The 22,724-nt window shown below is 39.9% G+C and overlaps 3 protein-coding genes across 8 annotated transcripts in view; 2 read left to right on the top strand and 1 right to left on the bottom strand.

Annotated features, from left to right (window-relative positions):
* LOC144586492 (uncharacterized) overlaps positions 1 to 22,724 on the top strand; it is a 1,082,363-nt gene that overhangs the window by 745,526 nt on the left and 314,113 nt on the right. The window lies entirely within an intron of this gene.
* The window catches only part of NT5DC1 (5'-nucleotidase domain containing 1), a 122,973-nt gene that overhangs the window by 10,984 nt on the left and 89,265 nt on the right, over positions 1 to 22,724 (top strand). For all 6 annotated transcript variants that reach the window (XM_078384813.1, XM_020810837.3, XM_020810834.3 and 3 more), the window contains exon 6: positions 2,615 to 2,696. In XM_078384813.1, the coding sequence (XP_078240939.1) occupies positions 2,615 to 2,696 (82 nt within the window). The remainder of the gene's footprint in view (positions 1 to 2,614; positions 2,697 to 22,724) is intronic.
* Positions 3,879 to 20,884, bottom strand: COL10A1 (collagen type X alpha 1 chain). Its single transcript, XM_020810831.3, has 2 exons — positions 14,852 to 20,884; positions 3,879 to 6,898 (listed from the first exon to the last, which is right to left on the bottom strand). The coding sequence occupies exons 1-2, from the start codon at positions 14,997 to 14,999 to the stop codon at positions 5,046 to 5,048; spliced, it is 2,001 nt and encodes a 666-aa protein (XP_020666490.3). The 5' UTR covers positions 15,000 to 20,884; the 3' UTR covers positions 3,879 to 5,045.

Raw genomic sequence — 22,724 nt, 5'->3', positions numbered from 1 at the left:
CTAGGAGCAAATGCTATAGACTTAGGGTTCCAAATTTGTAAATATATCATTGTATTTGGAATACCTTTTGTATTTCTTGGCTTCAGCATGCAAATTTTGTTTTCTTCATATTGAGAACCAGACCTTTTAAAATCTGTGATCACATTAGGCACATAGAATCAGAATCATAGAAAAATTAAGTTGGAAGGGGCTTATAAGGCCATCAAGTCCAACCCCCTGCTCAATGGAGGAATCCAAATCAAGGCAGATCTGACAGACGGTTGTCTAATTTTCTCAGTGTTGTAGTGCATTACCTTCTGAGGCAATTGGTTCCATTATTGTACTGCTCTAACAGGATGTTCTTTTTCCTGATATTCACCCAAAATTTGGCTTGAGCTCATTATTATGTGTCCTGCACTCTGGAAAGATTGAGAACAGATCCTGCCCCTCCTCTTTCAAATATTTGAATGGTGCTATCTCATCTCTCATCAGTTTTTTCGAGGCTAAGCATGCCTAGTTCTTTCAGTCTTTCTTCACAGTGCTTGGTTTCTGGTCCCCTGATCATCCTTGTTGCCCTCTGAATTTGACCCAGTTTGTCTGCCTCCTTCTTAAAGCACATTCTCCAGAACTGGACAGAGTTCTGTAGATTAGGCCTAACCAGTGCTTAATAGAGGGGAACTAGTACTTCATAGGTTTTGGAGACTATAGTTCTGTTTAAGGCAGCCTAATCAATCCAGTTTAATCAATCCAGAATTTATCTTGGAATTGATGTCGGACTGATTGATCTGCAGTTCCCAAGTTCCTCTGTTTTGAAGACAGGTACAGTGTTAACCCTCCTTCATTCATCTAGTACTTCATCCATCCTCCATTTCAGGTGAATAATAGACAGTGGTTTTGAGAGTTCTTCAGCCAGTTCCTTCAATATTCTTTAATATACATCACTGTGAACAATATTTACCAGGACAACTCGGCTGCGAACAGACAGATAATTAATTTATATTACAGATTTTTGTGGCAACATGTTTCAGTTTATTTAATTCAATAACAGGGATACAGTTGGTGATGTGCAATGATATATATTAGTTTCAGAATCTCAGAATCAGTAATTGTATTTTTCTTCATGCTGAGCTGTCAGCAAATAGGGAAATAAGATATATCTTGAAAGTTAATCCTTAAGGTGAGTACTGCCTCTTTTTGAAATCTTGTATATTGCTAGTTCTCAAGCCTGGCCTACACGCACAGTGAATGAGGTGGTAAAATACTGAGAGCCAGCTGCATTTTTAAAGATCTTTTACATAAGCAATCTTTCTGCGAGGGGAAAAGCCAGCAAAGCAAATGAAGTGTTAGGCGAAAATCATCTTTTGATTTGCTGGATGTGGGTTTTTCCCCCTTTCAAGAGGCTTTTTCTTTAACTTTTAAAGAGTGGTATATCATGTCTATAGTCCAAAGTATACAGTTCCCTCTATCACCCAGTGCTGTCTCTTTATCTTACATATACCAACAGCAAACTCATTCTCTAGAGGGTTATCATTTTGTTGCCAATATGGCATCATTCACACACAAGCTGGAGGGTTAGCAGAAATTACACTGACTTCATGCAGGTTGCGAGATGGGGCCTCCATGGATTGGATTTGGTGTTACGTACAGTATATTCTGTAGATGTTGTTTGCAGCCCGTATACAGCAAACTGCGATGCAGTGTGTGTTTTATCATGGCCAACATTTTTCAGCAGTTTGAGCTACAGTAGTTCTTCTGTGCGATCAGACCAGACAGGCTAGCCTTCACTCTCCATGTGCATTGACGAGCCTTGGGTACCTGTGACCCTGATGTTGGTTTACCAGTTGTCCTTCTTTGCACCACTTTTGGGTGGTACTCACCACTGCATACTGGGAACACCTCACAAGACTTGCTGTTTTGGAGATGCTCTGACCCAGTCATCTACAGCAGTGGTCCCCAATCTTGTGCCTCCAGATGTTCTTGAACTTCAACTCCCAGAAATCTTGGCCAGCAGAGGTGGTGGTGAAGGTTTCTGGGAGTTGTAGTCCAAGAACATCTGGAGACCCAAGGTTGGGGTCCACTGATCTACAACCATCACTGTTTTGCCCTTGTCAAAGTCAACCAGATATTTTTCACTTGGCCATATTTTCTGCTTCCAACACATGAAATTCAAGAACTGACTGTTCACTTGCTGCCTAATATATCCCACCCCTTGACATGTACCATTGTAACAATATAATCAATGCTATTCACTTTACTTGTCAATGGTTTTAATATTGTAACTGGTCAGTGTATAATAGCTACTGCAAAACTCCAAAGGGGAGAAATGTTCTCAAACATTTCAGTGATGACTGAATATTCTGAGTTAGCAGGGAATATTTCCTGACTGGGTTTTTTTTTTGGGGGGGAGGGGAGTGGAAGAGAGAAAGAAAAAGCAGGAAAGGTAATGCAATTAAATATCCTGTAAAGGGGCACGAGTGGCTGGTTGGAATTGTAAATAGGAACACTCTCCTTGCAACATTACGTTGCACGTCTTACCTTTGAGCAGTAGTTTATGTAATTCACATTGCTTATTCTTCCAACATTTAGGGCCACTTATAATGAGAAGGGTTATAGTATTTCTTTTTTATCTTTATAGCACAGTCCTGGGAAGAAGTGTGAGTTTTGGAAAGATATGGTCGCTGCCATACAGTATAATTATAAAACTTCAGCTTTTAAAGGTGAGTGACCTCTCTGCCATATAATGGTTTTCTTTAAAACTTCATAACATCGCTCAGAAGAGTTCCATCGTGTGATCATGCCCTTAGATGAGGTTGGGTTGGTGGGGTGTGTGTCTTAAATTTGGAAGATGGCTTGGGTCTAAGAGTAAAGATTTTAACCACCAAACATTGGATTCCAAAGCCTCCTTGCTACATAAACATCCTGTCAGAAAATAGAAAACCTGCAAAGCAAATAAAGGGCGGGGGGGGGGTGGTGGTTGCAAGAAATACTGTAGGAAAGAACAAAAGGCTACTTAACCCTTCCTTTGCTTGCCACTTTTTCTTCCTTAATTGGGTAAGCCAGTTTTGGAATCCAGCTGAGAAAAAGGGCTGAGGAAAACTGATCAGCAGGAGTTGGTTAAGCATCCACTTCCCTGGCTGTGTGTTTCTCCGTGTAAATATCTGGTTCCTACCTTTGCTTTGTATGTTGGCAACAAAGAGAAGATTAAAAGTTCCTGTTTGCCTCTGATTGTCTACTTCCAGAATAAGCTTGTCCAGGGCCAGTAGCAGAGTGTGTGACAGAAGTAGAGAAGTGGAAACACCCAATGTATGATTGTAACTTCTGCATGTAGTGTGTCCTGAGCTACACATTTAAAATTACAGGTCTCAGGTAACAGCTGATCAGGTTTGGATTGGATTGGAGATAGCAATACTCTGTTTATCATGACATTGTGTCATATTGCAAGAGAGACATTTCATAGCATTCAGTATATAGGAAATCTGTAAGCAGAAAAATCCTCCTTGTGGGAATTGTAGCATATGACAACAATGCTAGTTTTATATGGACTGCAAGCGGAAAGAGGGGCTAGCCCTTGCTCTCAGCTAGTTCTGTGGATTTTAGGTCTGCATATACTTCTGTTTGCACTGCTTTTCAGAATTTTCCAGCATACTCACAACATAATGTGAAAATGAAATACAACAATATTCAGAGTTTTGTGTTGCAGCTTCACCCACTTATGGGTAAATGTTGCTATTGGCTCTTTTAACATAAAAAAATTGAAAGTGAAAAACAGTTGTTTTCATGTGTTTGGGTCATGAACAAGCCTTCAGAAGCCCCATCTTGTGAGAAAATACCAATAAATTTGCACACACACATATTTTTAAAAGTTCTAAAAACCAACTAAATAAAGGCAACCAAAGTCAAAGGTGTATTTCCTTTTTTATTTAATAATAATATATATTAAACCATACTTGAAGAACATTTGTTTGAAAAACTAGACATTTTAGAACAAAGTTTAAAATGATGCTTTGGATAAACTTTTTTTGGTGGTTTCACAAAGAATATTATGCAGTCAAGAACAATGCAATATTTACTCTCCACCCCAATAACTGGTCTCATATTGTTACAATGAATGAATAATTTATACAAGCACCATAGTATAAAATGAACAAAATCAGACAGTACACATTTTCCTAATTTGTAGTTGATGCATATTGTTCATAACAAAACCATTTTCTGTTAATGAGTAATTAACTACACAGAATATTTTGTGAGGATGAATAAAATGATCACTCAAAATTGTGTCTATAGAAGATAGTACTTGAACAGATTTTTTAGTGCAGAATATTGACATAACCTAACAATATGAGGATAATTTCATTTGGAATATTCTAGTTTGTTTGTAACACCATGTATCTCAAAGCATTGTTTCCTAATTACTTGATGAAAAAAGATAAGCATTCATGATGGATAATTATAGTAATTTCATATTAGATCAATAGTATTCATTTACAGTTATATTAAAATTGTTTGTGAACTTATTACATTTCTTATGTAAATTAGCTCATTAATTTCAAAATGAAGAACTTTTTATATATTTTCTTTCAATTTCAATCCCTCATGGCTGTGTTGAAATAATTTTTGAATGCAAATAAATAGGTTATGTTAAATTAAAATCCATATAATCTGGAATAGGTATCAGTGGTGTTAATCAGATTATTCAAGGATAGGAAGGCAGTGTTAAGCACTTCTTTTCTATATATAGGTGACTGAGAAGGTTTATGCAAGATACAGTAATTATACCTTTTTCTAAGACTTAATCTTGGCACTTGTAATTACTACTGTTATCTTGGTTTGGGGGTAAGTAAAATTCATGTCTGACTGCTGCATTAAAAAGTGATTATACTTTGTGAATAATTATATTCCCCTTTGTCTTTTAAAAATAGCACCTAAGAGATATGCATCATGCAGCATTTGCCTCAGAATTTTAATTCAGTGTTCAGTCACTAGTTGGTAGTGGATGTCTAGAAATATATATATTAAAAAAACATACTAAGATGCTTAGTTCTGGGGGGAGGTATGAAATGTTATTAAATCTGTGCAAATAAGAAACCTGAGAAGGAGGAGTGAACATATTCTGAAGAGAACAGACCATTTGATTCATTGTTGGGTAGCTGTACCCAAACTTGGTCATTCTCTGTCAGATCGATAACAGCGCTCCCAGACGCCTGATCAAGGTATCCTTTCTTATATTCATCAAATGTGTACATGATGGGTGAGCCATTCTTGTACAAACCAACCCAAACATGATTTCCTTTCACATGAACATGGTAAGCAAAGTAGTAAAGTCCTGGTATCCTGCAAGTGAAGATGCCTGACCTAGGGTCATAGTGCTGCTGCCTATTGTACAAAACGTTATCAAACCGGATAGGGGCCGCTGATGGAGGGTATGCTTTGGAAAGAATGGCAGTGAAGGCTGACACTGGCATACCCGTCAGGCCTTGGATTGCACCAGCCTTCATAACAGGGAGGCCTGCTATAGCCTGCCCTTGTGGCACCATCTCCCCAGGAGGTCCAGGTGGACCGGGAGGACCTGGCAATCCAGGCTCTCCAGAGTGGCCTTTGGGGCCTGGAGGTCCAGCAGGTCCCATAGGCCCATCTAAACCCTTTGTAGCAATACCAGCTGGACCTGGTAATCCAGGTGCACCCATTTCCCCTTTGCTGCCAGGGACCCCTGGAATACCTGGAGTGCCAATTGGTCCTTTTGTGCCAGGTATTCCAGGTGGACCTCTTGGACCTGGCTCCCCATTGACTCCTGCCGTTCCTTTAGGTCCTGGGGAACCCATTGGTCCAGGTAGGCCTGCTGGTCCAGCGTGGCCTGTGTCTCCTTTGGGACCTGGCAAACCTGGCAGCCCCTTTGGGCCAGGAAGTCCTGGTTCCCCTGAAAACCCTGGCTTCCCATCTGATCCTGGAAGGCCTCTCTCTCCTTTTGTCCCTGGGAAGCCAGCTGCACCTGGAAGCCCCCTATCGCCTTTGAGACCTGGTATGCCATTTTCACCAGCGGCACCCCTGGCCCCTTGAGGCCCCATGCTCCCCGGTGCACCGACTGATCCCGGTTCCCCTGGGGCTCCAGCCGGGCCTTGCTCTCCCTTTGCTCCTGGGATACCAGGGAGGCCTTCAGCTCCTCTGTCTCCCTTCATCCCAGGCAGTCCAGGTTTTCCAAATCCAGGGAGACCAGGAGGCCCAGTCAAGCCAGGGGTCCCTGGGAGCCCTTTTGCTCCAGGAATTCCTGGCAATCCTGGTGTTCCACTTGGCCCAGGTTTTCCAATGCCCGGTTGCCCTGGCTCTCCAGGAGGTCCTTGGGCACCAGGGGATCCCATTGCTCCTGAGATGCCAGGCAAGCCCCTGTCCCCTTTAATACCTGGCTGACCTGGAAAACCCCTTTCCCCAGGCCTCCCTACCCCTGCAGGTCCCGGTGGCCCAGCAGGTCCCTGTGGCCCTGGCAGACCTTTCTCTCCTGGGCGACCGGGAACCCCAAATCCAGTTTCTCCCTTCTGTCCATTTACACCAGGTATGCCAGGCTCACCTTTTTCTCCTGGGGCACCCCTTGGCCCTTGTGGCCCTGGCAGTCCTTCTTTACCAGCAACAGAAATCCCGGCAGGACCAGGAATTCCGGCGGCCCCAGGGAGACCTCTTGGGCCAGGAAGGCCAGCAGGTCCCATATCTCCCTTTTCACCAGGAAGTCCTCTTTCTCCTGGCTTTCCTTGTGGACCTGGAAGGCCGGGTTTTCCAACACCCGAAAGTCCTGGGGGCCCTTGTGGTCCTGGAGGGCCTTGGTTTCCGTACCCGGGTTTTCCTGGAGCACCTGCTGGGCCTGGTAGTCCTCTCGGGCCAGGAGGGCCTTGCGGGCCAGGAAGTCCTTGTTCTCCCCTTTCCTGTACAACTAAAAACAAAAAAAAACAACATGGCCATTAGTACGTTGCAGGATTTAAGTGGTTCAGGAATGGCAAGGTGAAAGAGGTCAGTGTTTCAAACTTTTTGAATCATGTCTTTGAAAAATGTGACATATTTTTTATTTAGAATATTTTTACCCCATCTTTCTCCTTAAACAGGACCCAAGGCGGCTTACATCATTAAAAGACACTATTTAAAGCTAAAAGCAATGAGTATACAAATATTAAAAGAGAAGAAACAAATATTCTGAGAAATGATAAATAAAAGCAATACTAAAAACATATTCAAAGCAGTTATGTGTATAAATCTCTCTTAGGCAGGCAGTCACTGAGGGAAAGTTTGTAGTAAATTACAATAATTAATAAATAATAATTATTGCACTATAATTATCATTTAATAATAATTATTATTAAATTATTATTACAATAAATAATTATGTTAGAATTTTCTTCTCAAAATAAAGTGGGAGTTTCCTTGCATTTCAGTAAAATTCATTTTGAAATAAATGAGTATCAACCCCCACTCCACCCCATGCACTCATCTACCCATAAACAGCTTTACATTTGGTGTGTACAGTTTTGGTATTTCAACCTTGAAAAGATAAAAACAAAAAAAGTCTGCTAGTGAAAAAGCCATATAATGTAAATTTAATTAAAACCCCATGAAAAGAAACTGAAAGCACCCCTTTGGCTTCATTGTGTGTGGAATTAAGCTTTCAAATGTTTGGTTTTGGCAAACATTGATAGCCCTTAGGGCTGCCACCTGCTCAGGATTTGTATGGACAATTTGTATTTTCGAAGCACTGCCCCATGCTGCACAGAACATGTATTATGACTGGAATTTGTCCCTGTTTTTCATAAGCAGCAAAATCCCCCAAGGACACAGTAAATCATTAAGTCGCATTAAATACTGTGTTTCTGTTTGTATGATCCAATCTCAGTCATTATCAGCCATATATTCTTTGAATGCCTGTAAACCTCTCTCTGTAAGGCAATATGAATACAAAAGGGAAAAGTTGTTAAGGATCTGAGTCCGTTTTTCTTAGGACCTCTCATAAATTTTACTCGTGTGGGGAAGGCATGTCCTGGGAACCTCTTGGTGCCATAGTAACAGGGCCAATGTGAAGCTCAAGTAGTAGTCTACGACTTCTACACATACATCACATGGGATTCTGGGCACTGTAGTCCAAAGAAAGTAATTTCCAGTCTCTTAAGTGAGTGACTAGAATAGGATCTCTGTAGAGTGTCAGATTAAAGGCTGGCAATCCTAGCTAGTTTGGAATAGAATAAGTAATATACAGAAGTTGTTTACTCAGGAATGAACTCTTTTAGAGAATGAACTCAGTGGAAATTGCCTAGGAGCAAGCTGAACATTCCTTACATTTTGATTGAATTTTGAAGAAATAATTTATTTTATTACTGGTAAAGAAAACAAACCAGAGATCAGTTTACAGTAGTAGGATTATTCCTATCTCCCCTTTGAACTGGAGTGGTATTATTTTATGTTTAAGCATCTGTCCTTGGGCTCCTGCATGATGTTGTATCATCCAACAGATGGAGCCATTCAATCATATATTAATAATAAAAAATCAAGGAGCGTTAATGGACCAGATACACCTTTTATCTTTTTTTTTAAAAAAGGAAACATGGAGAATTTTGTAGGGTCTTGGATTATAAAATTTACAGAGACACAATTTTAATTTTTGTTAAGTTTAGTTTTTAAAGCAAAAATTAAAAGAAAGACTAATCTTTTGACTGCCACATTTTCTGTAATTTAATCCAAGAATAAGCGGCGTTTGGTCCTCCAGATGGCATTGGACTACATTTCCATAGTCCATTACAACTGGCCTTGTTGACCAGGGCTGATGAAGGTTCTAAGTTAACATCTTGAACATTGTATCTTCTCAGGTGGCCACTGATTTAAATCACCGCACATGCTTCTTTGTGCACAACTGCCAAGTTTGGCACGTGGACCTGAGTTCAAAGTTTAAAATATTTTAATGGGTAATCAAGATGTCTTTTTTTGAATAGGGTCATCTAGATCAGTGGTCTCCAACCTTGGGCCTCCAGATGTTCTTGGACTTCAACTCCCAGAAATCCTGGCCACTGATCTAGATAACTTCTCTGAATAGTCTTCTTGCCAGCACCCATAGGAGTTCTAAATCTGAGTTTGGAAAGAGCGGTGGTGGTGGGAACAGTGCCTTTTCCTAACACAAGTTTGCCAAATTGTCAGGTTGTACTTTGTCTTCTTTTTGTTTCCATATGGACTTGTCCACAAAAGATCAAATTAAAATATTATAGTCTTTTAAGGTGCCACGTGTTTTTGTCTTTTTGTTTTGTTTCTTTGCACTTTGTCTGATAAAATTGTCAAGTTTTTTTAAAAAAAATGAATATTTTCTCATTTGTGCATTATTTATTTGGAAAAGCATAACCTCACGAGTATCATGTTGCACTCCCCTAACACATATTGGTGTGTTCATTGAAGAAAGCATTGTGCTCATATGGACAACCTTCAGAAGCTTTGGTCATTAGGTTTCAGGAAAGACAATTTAACCATTGTCATGCTTTGGGTATGTGCTGTAAACAGAAAGGGTCTTTCTCACTGCATGTGGAAACATCTGTCACTCTTCATCTGAACATACCTTGTGAAAACCAGTTTTTTCATGAAAACCAAATGTTCATGAAACAAGAATTCAGTAAGACACTAGTGGAGATCAGGAGTTAAGTACGTTTTTGTCCTGTGTCTGCAAAATGTAATATAGAAACTTGCCTTTAATGAACTTTGCATGGAGCTGGTCTGAGATATGACTATCTGTCAGTTTAATAATACTAATACCCTTTGAACTGCAGATCTGGAAGGGACCCTGTGGATCATCAAGTCCAGTGCCCCTCAGTGAGGCACGGTGGGGAATTGAACTCCCAACCTCTGGCTCCTCAGCCAGAAACCTAAGCCACTGTGGAGTGGAGGAGCACAAAACGTGCTCTAACTAGGAATACTGGAGGTACTTATTAAACTATGTGCTGTTTTATTTGAGGGGAAAAAAATTGTACGTTTGTAATAATCCTCAGTTATCTTAATCATCATGAATGCTCAGAAATCAAACTAGAACTTCCGTGTCACCATACCCGTTCTGTTCTGTTGCTCATTATGAGCCAGAGATGCAAACTGAAAAAAATAGTACAAGCTTAACTTGTTAAAAAAAATACAACAGAGACGCAAGCTTGGATATTACTAAAATGGGGTGGGGGGAATACAGGGGAAATAGTAAGTATACCTCCACTCCCCAAAATGAAATTTCATATACTGTGGTGATGAAGCTGAAATTCAAATTGTTGCATTAGCAAGAATGAGCCTCACAGAGGCTGTTTGGGTTTTGTGAGTAGAAAGCCAAATCGCCTGTAAATAGTTCTCTCCAGCAAAGTGAGGATCGTTGAAACATGTTGGGAGGTGCCATTAAGCCAGAAATATACATTTGATACTTCTTCTTTCACCCTTTGGGGGGCGTTTGAGAGAAACTAAACATCTCAGAAAACTCAGATTGTCTAAGATCGACTTGGATTTCTGTAATGCCGTTCTCAAAAATGCACTTTGAATTGGTGCATTACATATAGCAGCAAAGGGAAGGTAAGAGCTTTTTTTTCTCTAGAATACACATTTCATTTTTAAAATTATTCAAACTAAGACCCTGGCTACAAATTACACTCACTGTAATGGTGAGGCAGTCAGGTTTAAACTGTTAGGAACTGCAGACAGACAACCTGTACCTGGACAGTTGGCATTTTAGAAAAGCTTGAAGATAGTTGACTTGTTGTCACACTGAGAATGAAAAAGGCACTGGTAGCTGAAGAGCTTTCAACTGTCATTTATCTTGCTGAATCCATTTCTTTTAGCAACTGAGAAACAGGGGGATTTTGCTGAGTAAGATGATGAATAAAAATGGGCCAGAGGTTAGCCCACATCAATTTCTTTTTTAGCATGAGATTGCCAGACCCTTTTGAGCTTTCTTTGGGTGTTAATGGTAACAGAATACATTCCTCAATTATTTGTAATTTATTTTATGTGGTAAGTGTAACTCATAGCTTGTGAAGATGCTGGAAGGCCACTGAATGCTGTAAAGACTCATCACTCAGGTGAGGAAGTCCTTCAACTAGCTTCCAGCCTTTGTCTTACAGTAGGAGCAGGAAGTGTGTAGCTCACCTGTTGTTTTTGTGACTACAACTCTCAATAGCCTAGCCAGCATAGATTATGACAAGGGAGGAGGGAAGTAGTAATCTAACAACGTCTGCCAGGTTGCACCTTACTCATCTCTGCCTTGAGAGTCTAGAGATTCAGTAAACCTAGACAAATTTAGAGATTCTTATATTGCTATCAATAGTACTGGCAAAAGTGATAATGGGAACAAAAACAGGATTATAATTTCTGGCAGTTTCAATTCATTCTTTTTTGGTAGTGCTGGGGGCAACCTCAGTGACTTTGAACAATCTAAGCATGTAGCTAAAACTCTCGAATTGGCAATAGTCATAACTAGGCTTGCAATCCAAGGATCCTTGGTTATATTCTTTGTTTGTTTGTTTATTTTGTTCTTAAACCTTTCCTTTACAAGAATCTAACTTTTGTCAGTTCTCATGCTTTATGCAGAAATATTATTTGGCTATTAATGACATAGTTGTTTAGATTGCAAGCATACATTTAGGGATAGTGTGACTAGTACAGCACAAAGTAAACAGTGTAACGTGTTTCAATAAATTTGGACTGTTGAGCTGAAAACAAATAAGATGGAGTCTTTTACCATCACTTTGTTGCTTTATATGAGAATGACTGAAATCCTGTTGTGCAGTTATGCAAATAGTATAACTTTTGGAGGCAGATTGCAATTAAAACTGACACGGCATGCAACAGAGGATGCCTATGGCAATTTCTTGAGCCATTATGTTATGATCTCATAACTATATTTTAAAGCAAGACAAACTTTATTATTATTGTGATATACCTGACTATTAGTAAGCAAATATCACTAATTGTAAAGTATGCATTTGTTGGTATGGAGTACTTTGCAATGTAAGCTGGGTTCTTGCATTATTTCAGGATACAAACTAGAGGAGTACTGACCCTTTTGTCTGTATCATGAATGTCTACATTCGGGAGTGGCCTTTTAGGTCATGCAGTCCACCTCAAGACTTAGTATAGGATATGTAGAGCTAGAGCATCCTCAGCCGATGTTAATGCTACTATTCAAGCAAAGTCTGCATTGTATTCGCGAAGGCTTTCATGGCCGGGATCTAATGGTTGTTATGGGTTTTTCGGGCTCTTTGGCCGTGTTCTGAAGGTTGTTCTTCCTAATGTTTCGCCAGCCTCTGTGGCTGGCATCTTCAGAGGACAGCACTCTGTGCTCTGAGCACCGAGTGCTGTCTTCCGAAGATGCTGGCCACAGAGACTGGCGAAACGTTAGGAAGAACAACCTTCAGAACACGGCCAAAGAGCCCGAAAAGCCCGCAACAACCAAAGTCTGTATTCTTGCCACTTTGTCCTATTCTGCCCTCTCAGGTAGTAGAGAACGAATATTTGACTTTGTCACTGCCACCAGGCGAGAAACCCAGACAGCGAACTACAAGCCACTTTGAATTTCATTCCCCCAAGGTTGCTACTGCAGTGAGAGAAACCATGGCCTGAACAAGTGCTTCTCTGGGCTCCAGATCTAGTGCTCTTAGTGGTGTAGCGGAAAGCAGTGTTGTAACAGCTCCCATGAGTAATGTGAGCTCCAGGCATACATTTCTAACACAGAGATTATACACCTACTTCCCAGTGCACATGGGGACTTCAGAATAGACACACATCTTGTCATTGAGACACTAAGGCAGCGATGGCGAACCTATGGCACGTGTGCCACAGTTGGCACATAGAGCTCTCTCTGTGGGCACCCGAGCCAAAAGTCACCATTGAGAAATACTTACCCGTCCTCTGATCCTGGATTTTGGCACTCCCTCTGCTGGTGCAGTGGTCCAGCAGAGGGGTGCAATGGCGACCATTACCGGTCTAGCCCAATGGGGGACTGGAGAATCGGTAAGTATTTCTTTGTTAATACCGCCCATTGGAAAAAAAGCGCAAACATTTAACCCTTTCAGTACGTGAGCAGTTGTTTTTTCTGAACTAAAACCTCAGTATTTGGGTTTTAATTGCAGTGTTGGCACTTTGAAATAAATAAGTTGATTTTGTTTAGCAGTTTGGGCACTCGAGCTAAAAAAGACTTGCCATCACTGCACTAAGGTATGAGCAACATTTGCTAAAAAAAATAGTGACTTAGTCTAAGAAGGAAATATGAAAGTAATGTGTGAAGTAGCCATAAACAACATCCAAATGGCAGTTTACAAGCTGGGATGGGAATGAAGAGGCATTCTACTTCTGTAAAACCTATGGACTTAGAGCTCTCACTCCTTTGTACTCTTGTATACAATATAGGCTTCTGCAGTACTCTTCATTCTGAATTATATCACTGAATTAAATCAGTATTGGATTATGTTGTATTCAGCCTAGTATAAATCTTGAGCCAAATAAACAAGACTTGTGGTTTTAAAGAACAACGTAGCTGCATTTGCTTATATACATATACATATATAGATAGCCTTTATATCTATTTATGTCTCACTGTATACTGCAAAGAATCATAAGATTTGTACTTTAAGGAAGAGACTAGTTGAACTTATCTTTCTGTCCTACACCACAGTTTACAGAATTATTCCTTGTAGATCTGCATTCCTGCAGAAGGAAAACAATTCCTTTTCCACAAAGCATTGGTTTGAATATTAGATTGCTTTAAAATGTATTTGAACAATTGGGTTCAGCATATGAAAATCTAACTAAGTTCTGCATTAAGGCACTCTTTCTTTGAAAATATAAGTCAGACATTTTTGAGCAAGAGGATGAAAGATCACCCAAAGTGATTTTTAAAAGATGTTCTCGAAATTGAGCATACAGATTTTAGGATGCAAGGCACGATATTTGTGTAAAAAGTTCAAATAAAAACATTTCATACTCCTAACTCCAATTTTAGTTTTCAGATAAAGTCTTGACAGTCTGAATTTCTTGTAACATCATATTTTAAACATTCATAAGCCATGGCCCCTTGAATTGAATGGGACAGAAATCTAAATCAATCCATAAATGAACATCCATTTATTAGGACAATGGCTCACATGATTGAGGCAGTTTATTTCCTTTTATTTGCTAGTGATCTGTGCCATGGAAATCAGGAAGGGAGGAATATTGCTAAATTTCTCTTTTGCTGCAAGATGTCTAAGTACTATGTTGACAAAAATCATCTCTCCCCATTTCAGATTATATGTCTTAGATTTCCTACTTCTTTTTTCTTAAAAGTACCTGTGGCTGCTTCAGTGCATCAGTGTTTGCCTGTTAATATAAACTGATCTGTATATTCAGAGAGGGGAAAACAATCGCCAAAAAAATAGTCCAGTCTCTCTGGGATGAACCAAAATGCAGATGGGTAGATTTTCAAAATACACCTCCTTTCTCATAGAAAGCTAGTGTATCCTGACATTGCGATCATCTGTGTGTTAAGCTGGAAAATTCTCAAAGGGCAAGCGTACAAGTAAGGAACACTCCATGTGTTCCTTGACATGCCATGATTTTGGGAGGATTCTGGTAAGCATTCTTTCTGGTATGTGGAGCAGTTCTTGGCTATGTTAAAAACCAAGTGACCTTGCCATCTTCCTTGTTCTTATTCTAGTGAGTACCGTACTTCAGTTTCAGTTAATATGTTAATACCTTAAAAGAAGTTCTGTAGTTTAGCAGTGCACAAAACCCATCTGAGCCTCCAACTGGCAGATATAAGACTACTAAGTAGTCTACCTTCGGTTGTACATAGCAAATATACCCAACAAAGCTATAGGCTGCCCATATTTAAAAGAAAGAGAGAAATGCTACTTACCATGACTTTTTATGCCGAAAGGTAGGAAATGTGGTCCCTTCATTGGTACGCTGGGTTGCTTCTGATACCGTTCAGGATAAAAACCTTCGCTGCCATGGACAAAGGCCATGGAAAGCAGCATCAGCACAGTAGATATTTGTAACTTCATTTTCTTAAATCCACTCTATTGAAGAGAAGAAAATGGGTGTATATTTGTATATTTAATTCAGAGCTGAGTATATGGGATTTTCTAGTTGCACGTGTTGCAATTAATATATATATATTTCACATACAGTCTTATCCTTCTACCCTTTTCCAGACTAATGGATTAAAAATATATATCTTTAAATACTTAATCTTTCTTTAGAAGTATAATCAGAGGCCATGGTAGCCATTAAAAATCTAGGACTTTTTATTCCATCGCTATACCTCACTGCAGTATATGGCAGTGGGCGAAGGAGAAAAATCGTCAAGCTGCTGGGTGCCTAATATTTTATGCTTACACATGCCAATTAAAGTTTCCAAAAGGAAGATCTGGGTCCTCCTGTTTCAGAGGCAGTAGTCTTTAAAGACCCATGCATATGCAACAAGCAATCCTTCTGCAGTTTCCTGTAACCAGAATACCCTCAAGCCCCATTAATAAGCATCCGAAAACCTGTGTCCTATTTAAATATATCAGGAAGCCAGGCCAGATGGAATTGCAGCATACCAGCAGGTTGTAGGATTACAAATGTGTAGCAGAGCAGACGGCAGTCTTGGCTCTTGTGTTCCTCTGCCACAGGTGAGCAGAGGAGAGGCTGTTATCCCAAGTATCATCCTGAGTTATTTATACTGTTTGTGCCTTCTGCCTTGAGGTTGCTCTGGGTTGTAGCACCACCCCCAAACCAGAAAAAATGCTAATTATGGTGGAAAGTTTTCTTGGCAAGACATATTATGTCAGGTTGTTTTTTCATTATTGTTATGATTATTTTAAATGTCACCCCTCATTCATGAATTTACTTTTATTGTACTAGAAATAGTGCAAATTGATTTGTCATCAGAAGGCATTTGGGTTTTAAGAAATAGAGAAATGTAAGCTATGTTTTGATTTAAATGGGCACAGTTGCTAGATTTCTTCATCCTATGTATTCCTTTGAAGTAAGGGGCCGTACACCATCATTGCCATGGAAAAAAGTGTAGCAAATATGCATCTGACAATGGATAAAAGTTGTCATACTGAAATACTGAATTCAGGTTTAATTCCATCACCCACATCTTTTGAGAGACAGGTTTTAGTACGGAAAACTGGACTTTGTAAAAAATTTGGTGTATTACTACTGCGAATGCAGGATTTCCTTTGGCATGGGATTTATTGCATTGAGTACTTTCCAGCTGTGTTGGGCTACAGTGCAAACTGTCCCGATTCACCATGGCTGGTAGGTTCGTGGGATTTGTAGTCCAGCACTTCAGAACAGCAGGGAAAAACTGTGAGAATCTCAAGTTTCATTTGGTCCCTTTTGTCTTCCTCATTTGAAACCCTTTGGAAACCTTTCCATGATCTTCATCCCTGTGCCTGTTCTGTCTACTTAAAAAAGAAGTCAGTCATGGAATCAGAAAAATGTTAGTGAATACATCCAGGTATATATCCTAACATGACAGAAGGTTCTTATGGGAAACTGTGTTTTGATGCATCATTGAGTTACCCTTTTTGGAAGTACTGCCCTTTTCATTTAAATGAGATAACTGGTTCTGTTTCCACATTTTGTTGCTCTTGTGGATTTCCATTGCTAAATGACAAAATGTTGTTGTATATGTATTGTACACATTAATGTTCCTGTTGGACTTTGTTTCTGGGCTCCACTGTATAATCATTAGGAGATCAATTAAATTTAAATGCCTCACTTCAGATGCACGCAGTTCAATGCAATTTCTGTTGGGTATAGATGATAATGATTCTATGTATGGATTCTCATACATAGATTGCTATAATAGTAAAATTTGTTTCCCTACATTGTAAACCATCTTTCTGATTCTGCTTGGGCCACGGACTAGTGTGGTTAGTTAAAATCCACAACAGTTGTTCACTTCCCAACTGTTTTGCCTCTTTGGTGCTGAGATTAATTTGCCCCCAAATAATCAGATTATTCTGAATTCTAGCAGCTGAAAGGCGGTTACATAGGTTGTATTCAAATATGGCAGTTTATGCATGGGAATGTATAAATAATGGCCTCTTGGTGTACCTGGCATCTATGTACGGGTGCTAGGGTTGCAAAGAGGCCTGTATCTGTAGTCTCAAACTGTGTAATCTCCTCCCAGCATCCCAGCAGTTGGGTAAGCAGATCAGATGAGTGAAGCCACTATACATTATCCAAGCGCAGGATGAGGCTCGTGGGCAAATGTGCCTGGATGTCAGGAGCAGCAAGGCCTGGTGGCACTGAATACTACAGTCTGCCATTCATCTGCTGCCTAGCATTGAGGCAGCCACACCATTAGCTTCAGCTGCCAGGGTATAACATGCTCATCTGACCACAGGAAGATGAAAAAGTACCTTTAAGCTTTCTGCTCCAAACCTGATGGTTGGCCCCTTTGTTAGTCTGAATGAAGCAGTTGCTTCAGGCTGCAGTTATTAGAAGATAGCAGCAAAGTATTAGAGGAGAGACAGCAGAGTGCCACATGCTCTTTAACTCACTCTTTTTGCAGTCTTGCTTTCTTCAGGTCCTGTGGAGCAGCCATTCCCAATGGGGGCCCTATGGACCCCTGGGGAGGCCTGTCACGTTTGAAGGGGACCACAGACTGAAAAAATGTGAGAAATTTCTGAAAGGTATCTGTTCAGGTTGTGTCCTTGGTTGACAGGGGGGCCTGGAACCTGAGAAATGGTACTAAGAGGCCCAAGGCAAAAAAAAAAAAAAAAAAAAAAAAAAAAGTTGAAAATTTCAACTGTAGAGGGCAATACCCCATCAGTAGTGTTGAAGAATCATAGAATAATGGAGCTAGGAAGGGCCTGTAAGGCCACTGAGTCCAATCTCTTGCTCAATGAAAGAATCATACAGCAATTTAGTTGACTTTTATCCATGGAATTGGAGGGGAATCAGCTTTGTCTTAGTCTTGGGTCTACCCCATATAGACTAATTACTGCTGTCTACTGCTCAGAAGCTGAAGGGGACACATTGTTAGTGCCAGTGTGTTGAATAGAGATCACATTGGTATTATGTTTCTTTAGTTTTCTGTGGGTATTTTTTTAATTTTTGTGTAACTTTCAATAGTTTCTTATAGGCTGGTCAGTCGGTTGGTCAATTTTTTTAAAAAAAATGCAGTGGTGCCTGTGAGGCTGAACATGTGTTTGATTCAGTGCAGAAAACCATCTTGTTACTTCATTTATCCTTCTCTCACCCTGAAATGACTCTTGATGTCTGATACAAATGTATTTCTATTGTGGTCTTGTTTACTTGTGGGATTGCTTGTACACCTTCCTTGCTATTTGTAGCAAATACTTGCTTCAAAAACTCACCTGTTCTTATTTGAATATCTGACCAAAGGCACATATTTAAAAATAAATCATAACCTTGTTGAAGCTAGAGTTAGTAAGTGGGAGCAAATTGTACTCTTCAGTTCATAATTGTGACTCTCTTGCCAAAGTTAACCTCACTAGTTTACTCATACTAGGCAGGGTTTTAGGGAACAAGAACTCAGTGTATATGCCTGTGTATTTTTTTTAATCATATCAGTGCCTGCGGTCCAGATAACATGCGAGATGAACAAGTAGCTTCAGATAATGGATCCAGACACACAAAGCTCCTCAGTACAGTCTAAGACAAATGTCTTTTGACATCCTCAGACAATATGGTTTGGGTTACAGAAGATTTATTACTGACCACAATTTCAATAATCACTCAACTGTAAACATCAACTGAGTTCAGGCACCAGATTTTCAGGGGCTCCAGGAGGGGAAGTTGGATCAAAATTCAGATATTTTATGTAGAGTACCAGTTCTGTAAAACAAGGTAGAAAAACTGCAGCCACCCTAATGTTGAACTGCATCTCCATTCCATTCCCACTCTTGACTATGCTGGCTTGGCTCATGGAGTTTCAGATCAGCAGTGTTTCTACAACTACAAGTTGCCTACTCATCTCCATCCAAAGTAGGTGTAGCATTCTCAGTTCTACTCAGCTTTTCGGAGTTTGATTAAAAAAACCATTAGGATGAAGCCTTAAGTGTGTTAAGAGAAAGTTGCTGCTATTTTTCCATCTTCCTGCTTCCATTATATTATTCATATTAACTATGGTATTAATTTGATTTAAATACTCTTCCTTTTTTGTTATTATAAGCTGCTTTGAAAGAGTATTATGAACAGTGTGGATTCGATTTAAATCAATATGATTTAAATAACACATTAAATCATTATTTTAAAACAATAGATTTTTGATGATTTAAATCAAAAAGTCATTCTTTAAAATTTAAATCATGATTGAAATCGATTTGATTTAAAAAATCATTGATTTTTATCCAGCCTGGTTTTGAGTACAGCTTGCTGTAAAACACCTTGAATTCCACTTAGAAAAAAGGCATCAGGAGGTTTGGGCTGAGGAGTCAGCAGTATGTTGACGACACTCAGCTCTACCTCTCTTTTTCCACCAATCTAGGTGAGGCAGCATCTAAACTGAACTTGTGTCTGGACCTGATAATGGACAGGTTGAGGGTTAATAAATTGAAGCATAATCCAGACAAGATGGAGGTACTATTAGTGGGTGGTTCGTTGGACAGTTTAAAGGGCCATTTCCCTTCCCTGAATGGGATTGCACTCCCCCTGAGGGACAGGGTCTGGAATCTTGGGGTGCTCCTGGACCCCAAGAGGTCCAGTTGGACTCGGTGTCCAGGGGTGCCTTCCTGCAACTGTGGAAACCCTTCCAGCTGTGGCCCTACCTGGACGAATGGAGCCTCATGACAGTCACACATGCACTGGTAACAACCTGTTTAGACTACTGCAGTGTGCTTTACTTTAAGATGATCCAGTGACTACAGCTGGTTCAGAATTAAGCTGCATGACTGTTGAGTGGGAGAGCCACAAGAGAACATATTCAGCCAATTCTAGCCAGGTTACACTGGATACCAGTTGCTGCCCGGGCCCAATTCAAAGTGCTTGTTTTGACCTATAAAGCCCTAAACAGCTTGGGCCCTGGATACTTGAAGGACCACCTCCTTCCATTCAAACCTACCCACCTACCCGGCAACTAAGATCTAGTTAGAAGGCCCTCCAGAAAGAGCCGTCCCCCAGTGAGGTGAGAGGGATGGCTTGTAGGCGGAGGGCCTTTTCGGCAGCTGCCTCTGATCTTTGGGATGCCCTCCCAAACGACATCGGACGGGCGTCAACATTACTGACATTTTGGAGCCACGTTAAAACATTCCTGTTCAGAAAGTTTTTTAATTGAACATTTTTAATTGAAGGTTTTTAATTGTAACTGATAGAGTTATGGATCTAGATTGTTTTTGTCGATTGTTTTTGTTTTTGCTTTTGTAGAGTGGATGTGGCCATACTGGTTTTTAGTGTTTGTTTTTAACTTAACTGCTTTAATTGATGTTGGAAGCCTCACAGAGATTCTTGCAGAGTCCGAGCGGCATACAAGTCAAGTAAATAAGCAAACAATAACTAAAATATTTATTTATTTATTTGATTTATTTGATTTATACACCACCTATCTGGTCTACTCGACCACTCTAAATATTTAAATAAATAAATCAGTTTTTAAAGTAACCCCTTAAAAAAACTGATGTTTCCAGTTGTGATGTATAGTGGCTGCAGAAGCAAGCACTTAGTATATAATGGACTGCATCTGGGACAAGATCAGAGCTTGCAAATGTTCCATTTTGGACTACAGCTCCCAGAATCCCACATACACCAATGTGTGTGCATAGGATGGGTAGACCAGGACTCCTACACCTAGACCTATAGTCTGAAGGAGGTCCTTGTTCTGTCATTCCACTGGAAATAAAAAGGTGAATCATTTGGAATGCCAATGCACTTTTTGTGTATACATATATAAAAGTCAACTATAAATATGTTCCCTCAGACACTAGGATTTGCAAAGTGGTTCATGGCTATAATTGCTACAGAGCGTTTAAAAATATCCATTACTCTAAGTGTAAGTAGCAGAAATTGCTAGGTTGACTTTATTGGCATGTAATATAAAATATTTGCAGAAATATAGACACAGAGAGAGTACCATCACTTTTTAGAAAATGTTGAGCTTGTCATTCTGTATAATTTAAAACTTAGTTAAGAAGAGTGAGAGAAAATGTTATTTATTTTTTAAATTTTTTAAAAAATATTCCAATATCATTCGTGTTTCCTTTTTGCAAACTTGAGAAAGAACTGGTTTTCTTTAACAAGTAGTGTGTACAGAACACTGTTTCACTTATGCATGATCCTGATTTGCCTCTTCTGAAAAACGTATGAGGCGCTCTACACTTGACTGGTGTTGTCTGGCTGAGAGTCAGATTACAGTGGGGTCTCTACTTAAGAACATCCCTACTTAAGAACAATCCAACTTAAGAACAGCTCCATTTGCTAAATTTTGCTTCTACTTGAGAACAGAAATCCAAGATAAGAACAGGGAAAAAAAACCTTTCCTGCTCTTTTTTTAACCTTAGGTCATCTTAGGTTAAAAAAAATTCTCCCCCTAGTGGTAGAGTACGTATTAACCAGCTTTGCATTAGTTCCTATGGGAACTAATGCCTCAATGTACGAACGCACCTCTACATAACAAAAAAACAGCCAGAACGGATTAATTGGTTTTCAGTCCATTCCTATGGGAAATTTTGCTTCAACTTAAGAACGTTTCAACTTAAGAACACCATTCCAAAATGGATTAAGTTCTTAAGTAGAGGTTCCACTGCAGTTTCTATGGACGGAAAAGAGCAGATACGGTTAAATGGTTTTCAATGCATTCCTATGGGAAATGCAGATTCAACATAAGAACTTTTCAACTTGAGAACCACCTTCCAATACGGATTAAGTTCTTAAGTAGAGACCCCACTGTACTACTGAATCCTTATACCAGCCCCAATTATTTTATACTAATTCAGAGATGTTTTGAAAATGTATCTGACATTGTTGCACCAGCATAACCTAAATCTTTGTAAGAACTGCATCAATGTAACTGCCGATGTAAGGGAGAAACATTATTGAGGCACAAAGCAGATTGGGAAGGAACAGAGGAAGGGTAAAATGGCTTAGTGTAGCACAGTGTTTCCCAATCTTTTTTGAGTTGTGATTCCTTTTCATAATAGCCAAGTAACTTGTGACCCCTCCATCATATTTGCATAAAATGCATTTCAATAGGGTAAAGAAAACACATTAAAATAGATTTTTCAGAATATAATTCTACCGTAACATATTACTATAAATGTAATAATACGTAATCGGAGGTGGTGTAAATCTGCCTCTACCTGCTAACGTTTGTGAAGTAAAAAAAAAAAAAAAGGCCAATATACTTTGAGTTTAATTTACTTTTTTGGATGTGGAATTGACCGTCTGTTGCCCCCCTCCCCCTGCAAAACAGCTGCCTCCCTTTCAAGCCCAGATAACCACTTCTCCTTGGGCCTCATCCCATGTTCCACCCTGGTTCTCCTCCCTTACCTTTTTGCCCCTTTTGCTCTCTTCGTACATGACTGGGTGGGGCCCGGAGCCCTCTCCCCACAAAGGTCTCCTCTCCCTTCACTGGTCTGTCATTGCCACGTCCAGAAGAGCTGGAAACTCAGGCAGAGCAAAAGGCACCGCTGCCATGGTGGCAACACATTTTCAGTCATGCTGCCATCTTGGGCGTCAGCATTCTCAGCACGTACCGTGTGCTTCCCTCATTCAGGCGTCTTAGAGGTGGACTAACGCTCTAGTCCAAAGATGGATGCAGAGGTGCTGAG

This window comes from Pogona vitticeps, chromosome 1 (assembly GCF_051106095.1).
Source record: "Pogona vitticeps strain Pit_001003342236 chromosome 1, PviZW2.1, whole genome shotgun sequence".
Lineage (NCBI taxonomy): Eukaryota > Metazoa > Chordata > Lepidosauria > Squamata > Agamidae > Pogona > Pogona vitticeps.
Note: the sequence above shows the minus strand (reverse complement) of the source record. Positions and strands in the feature narration are given on the sequence as shown.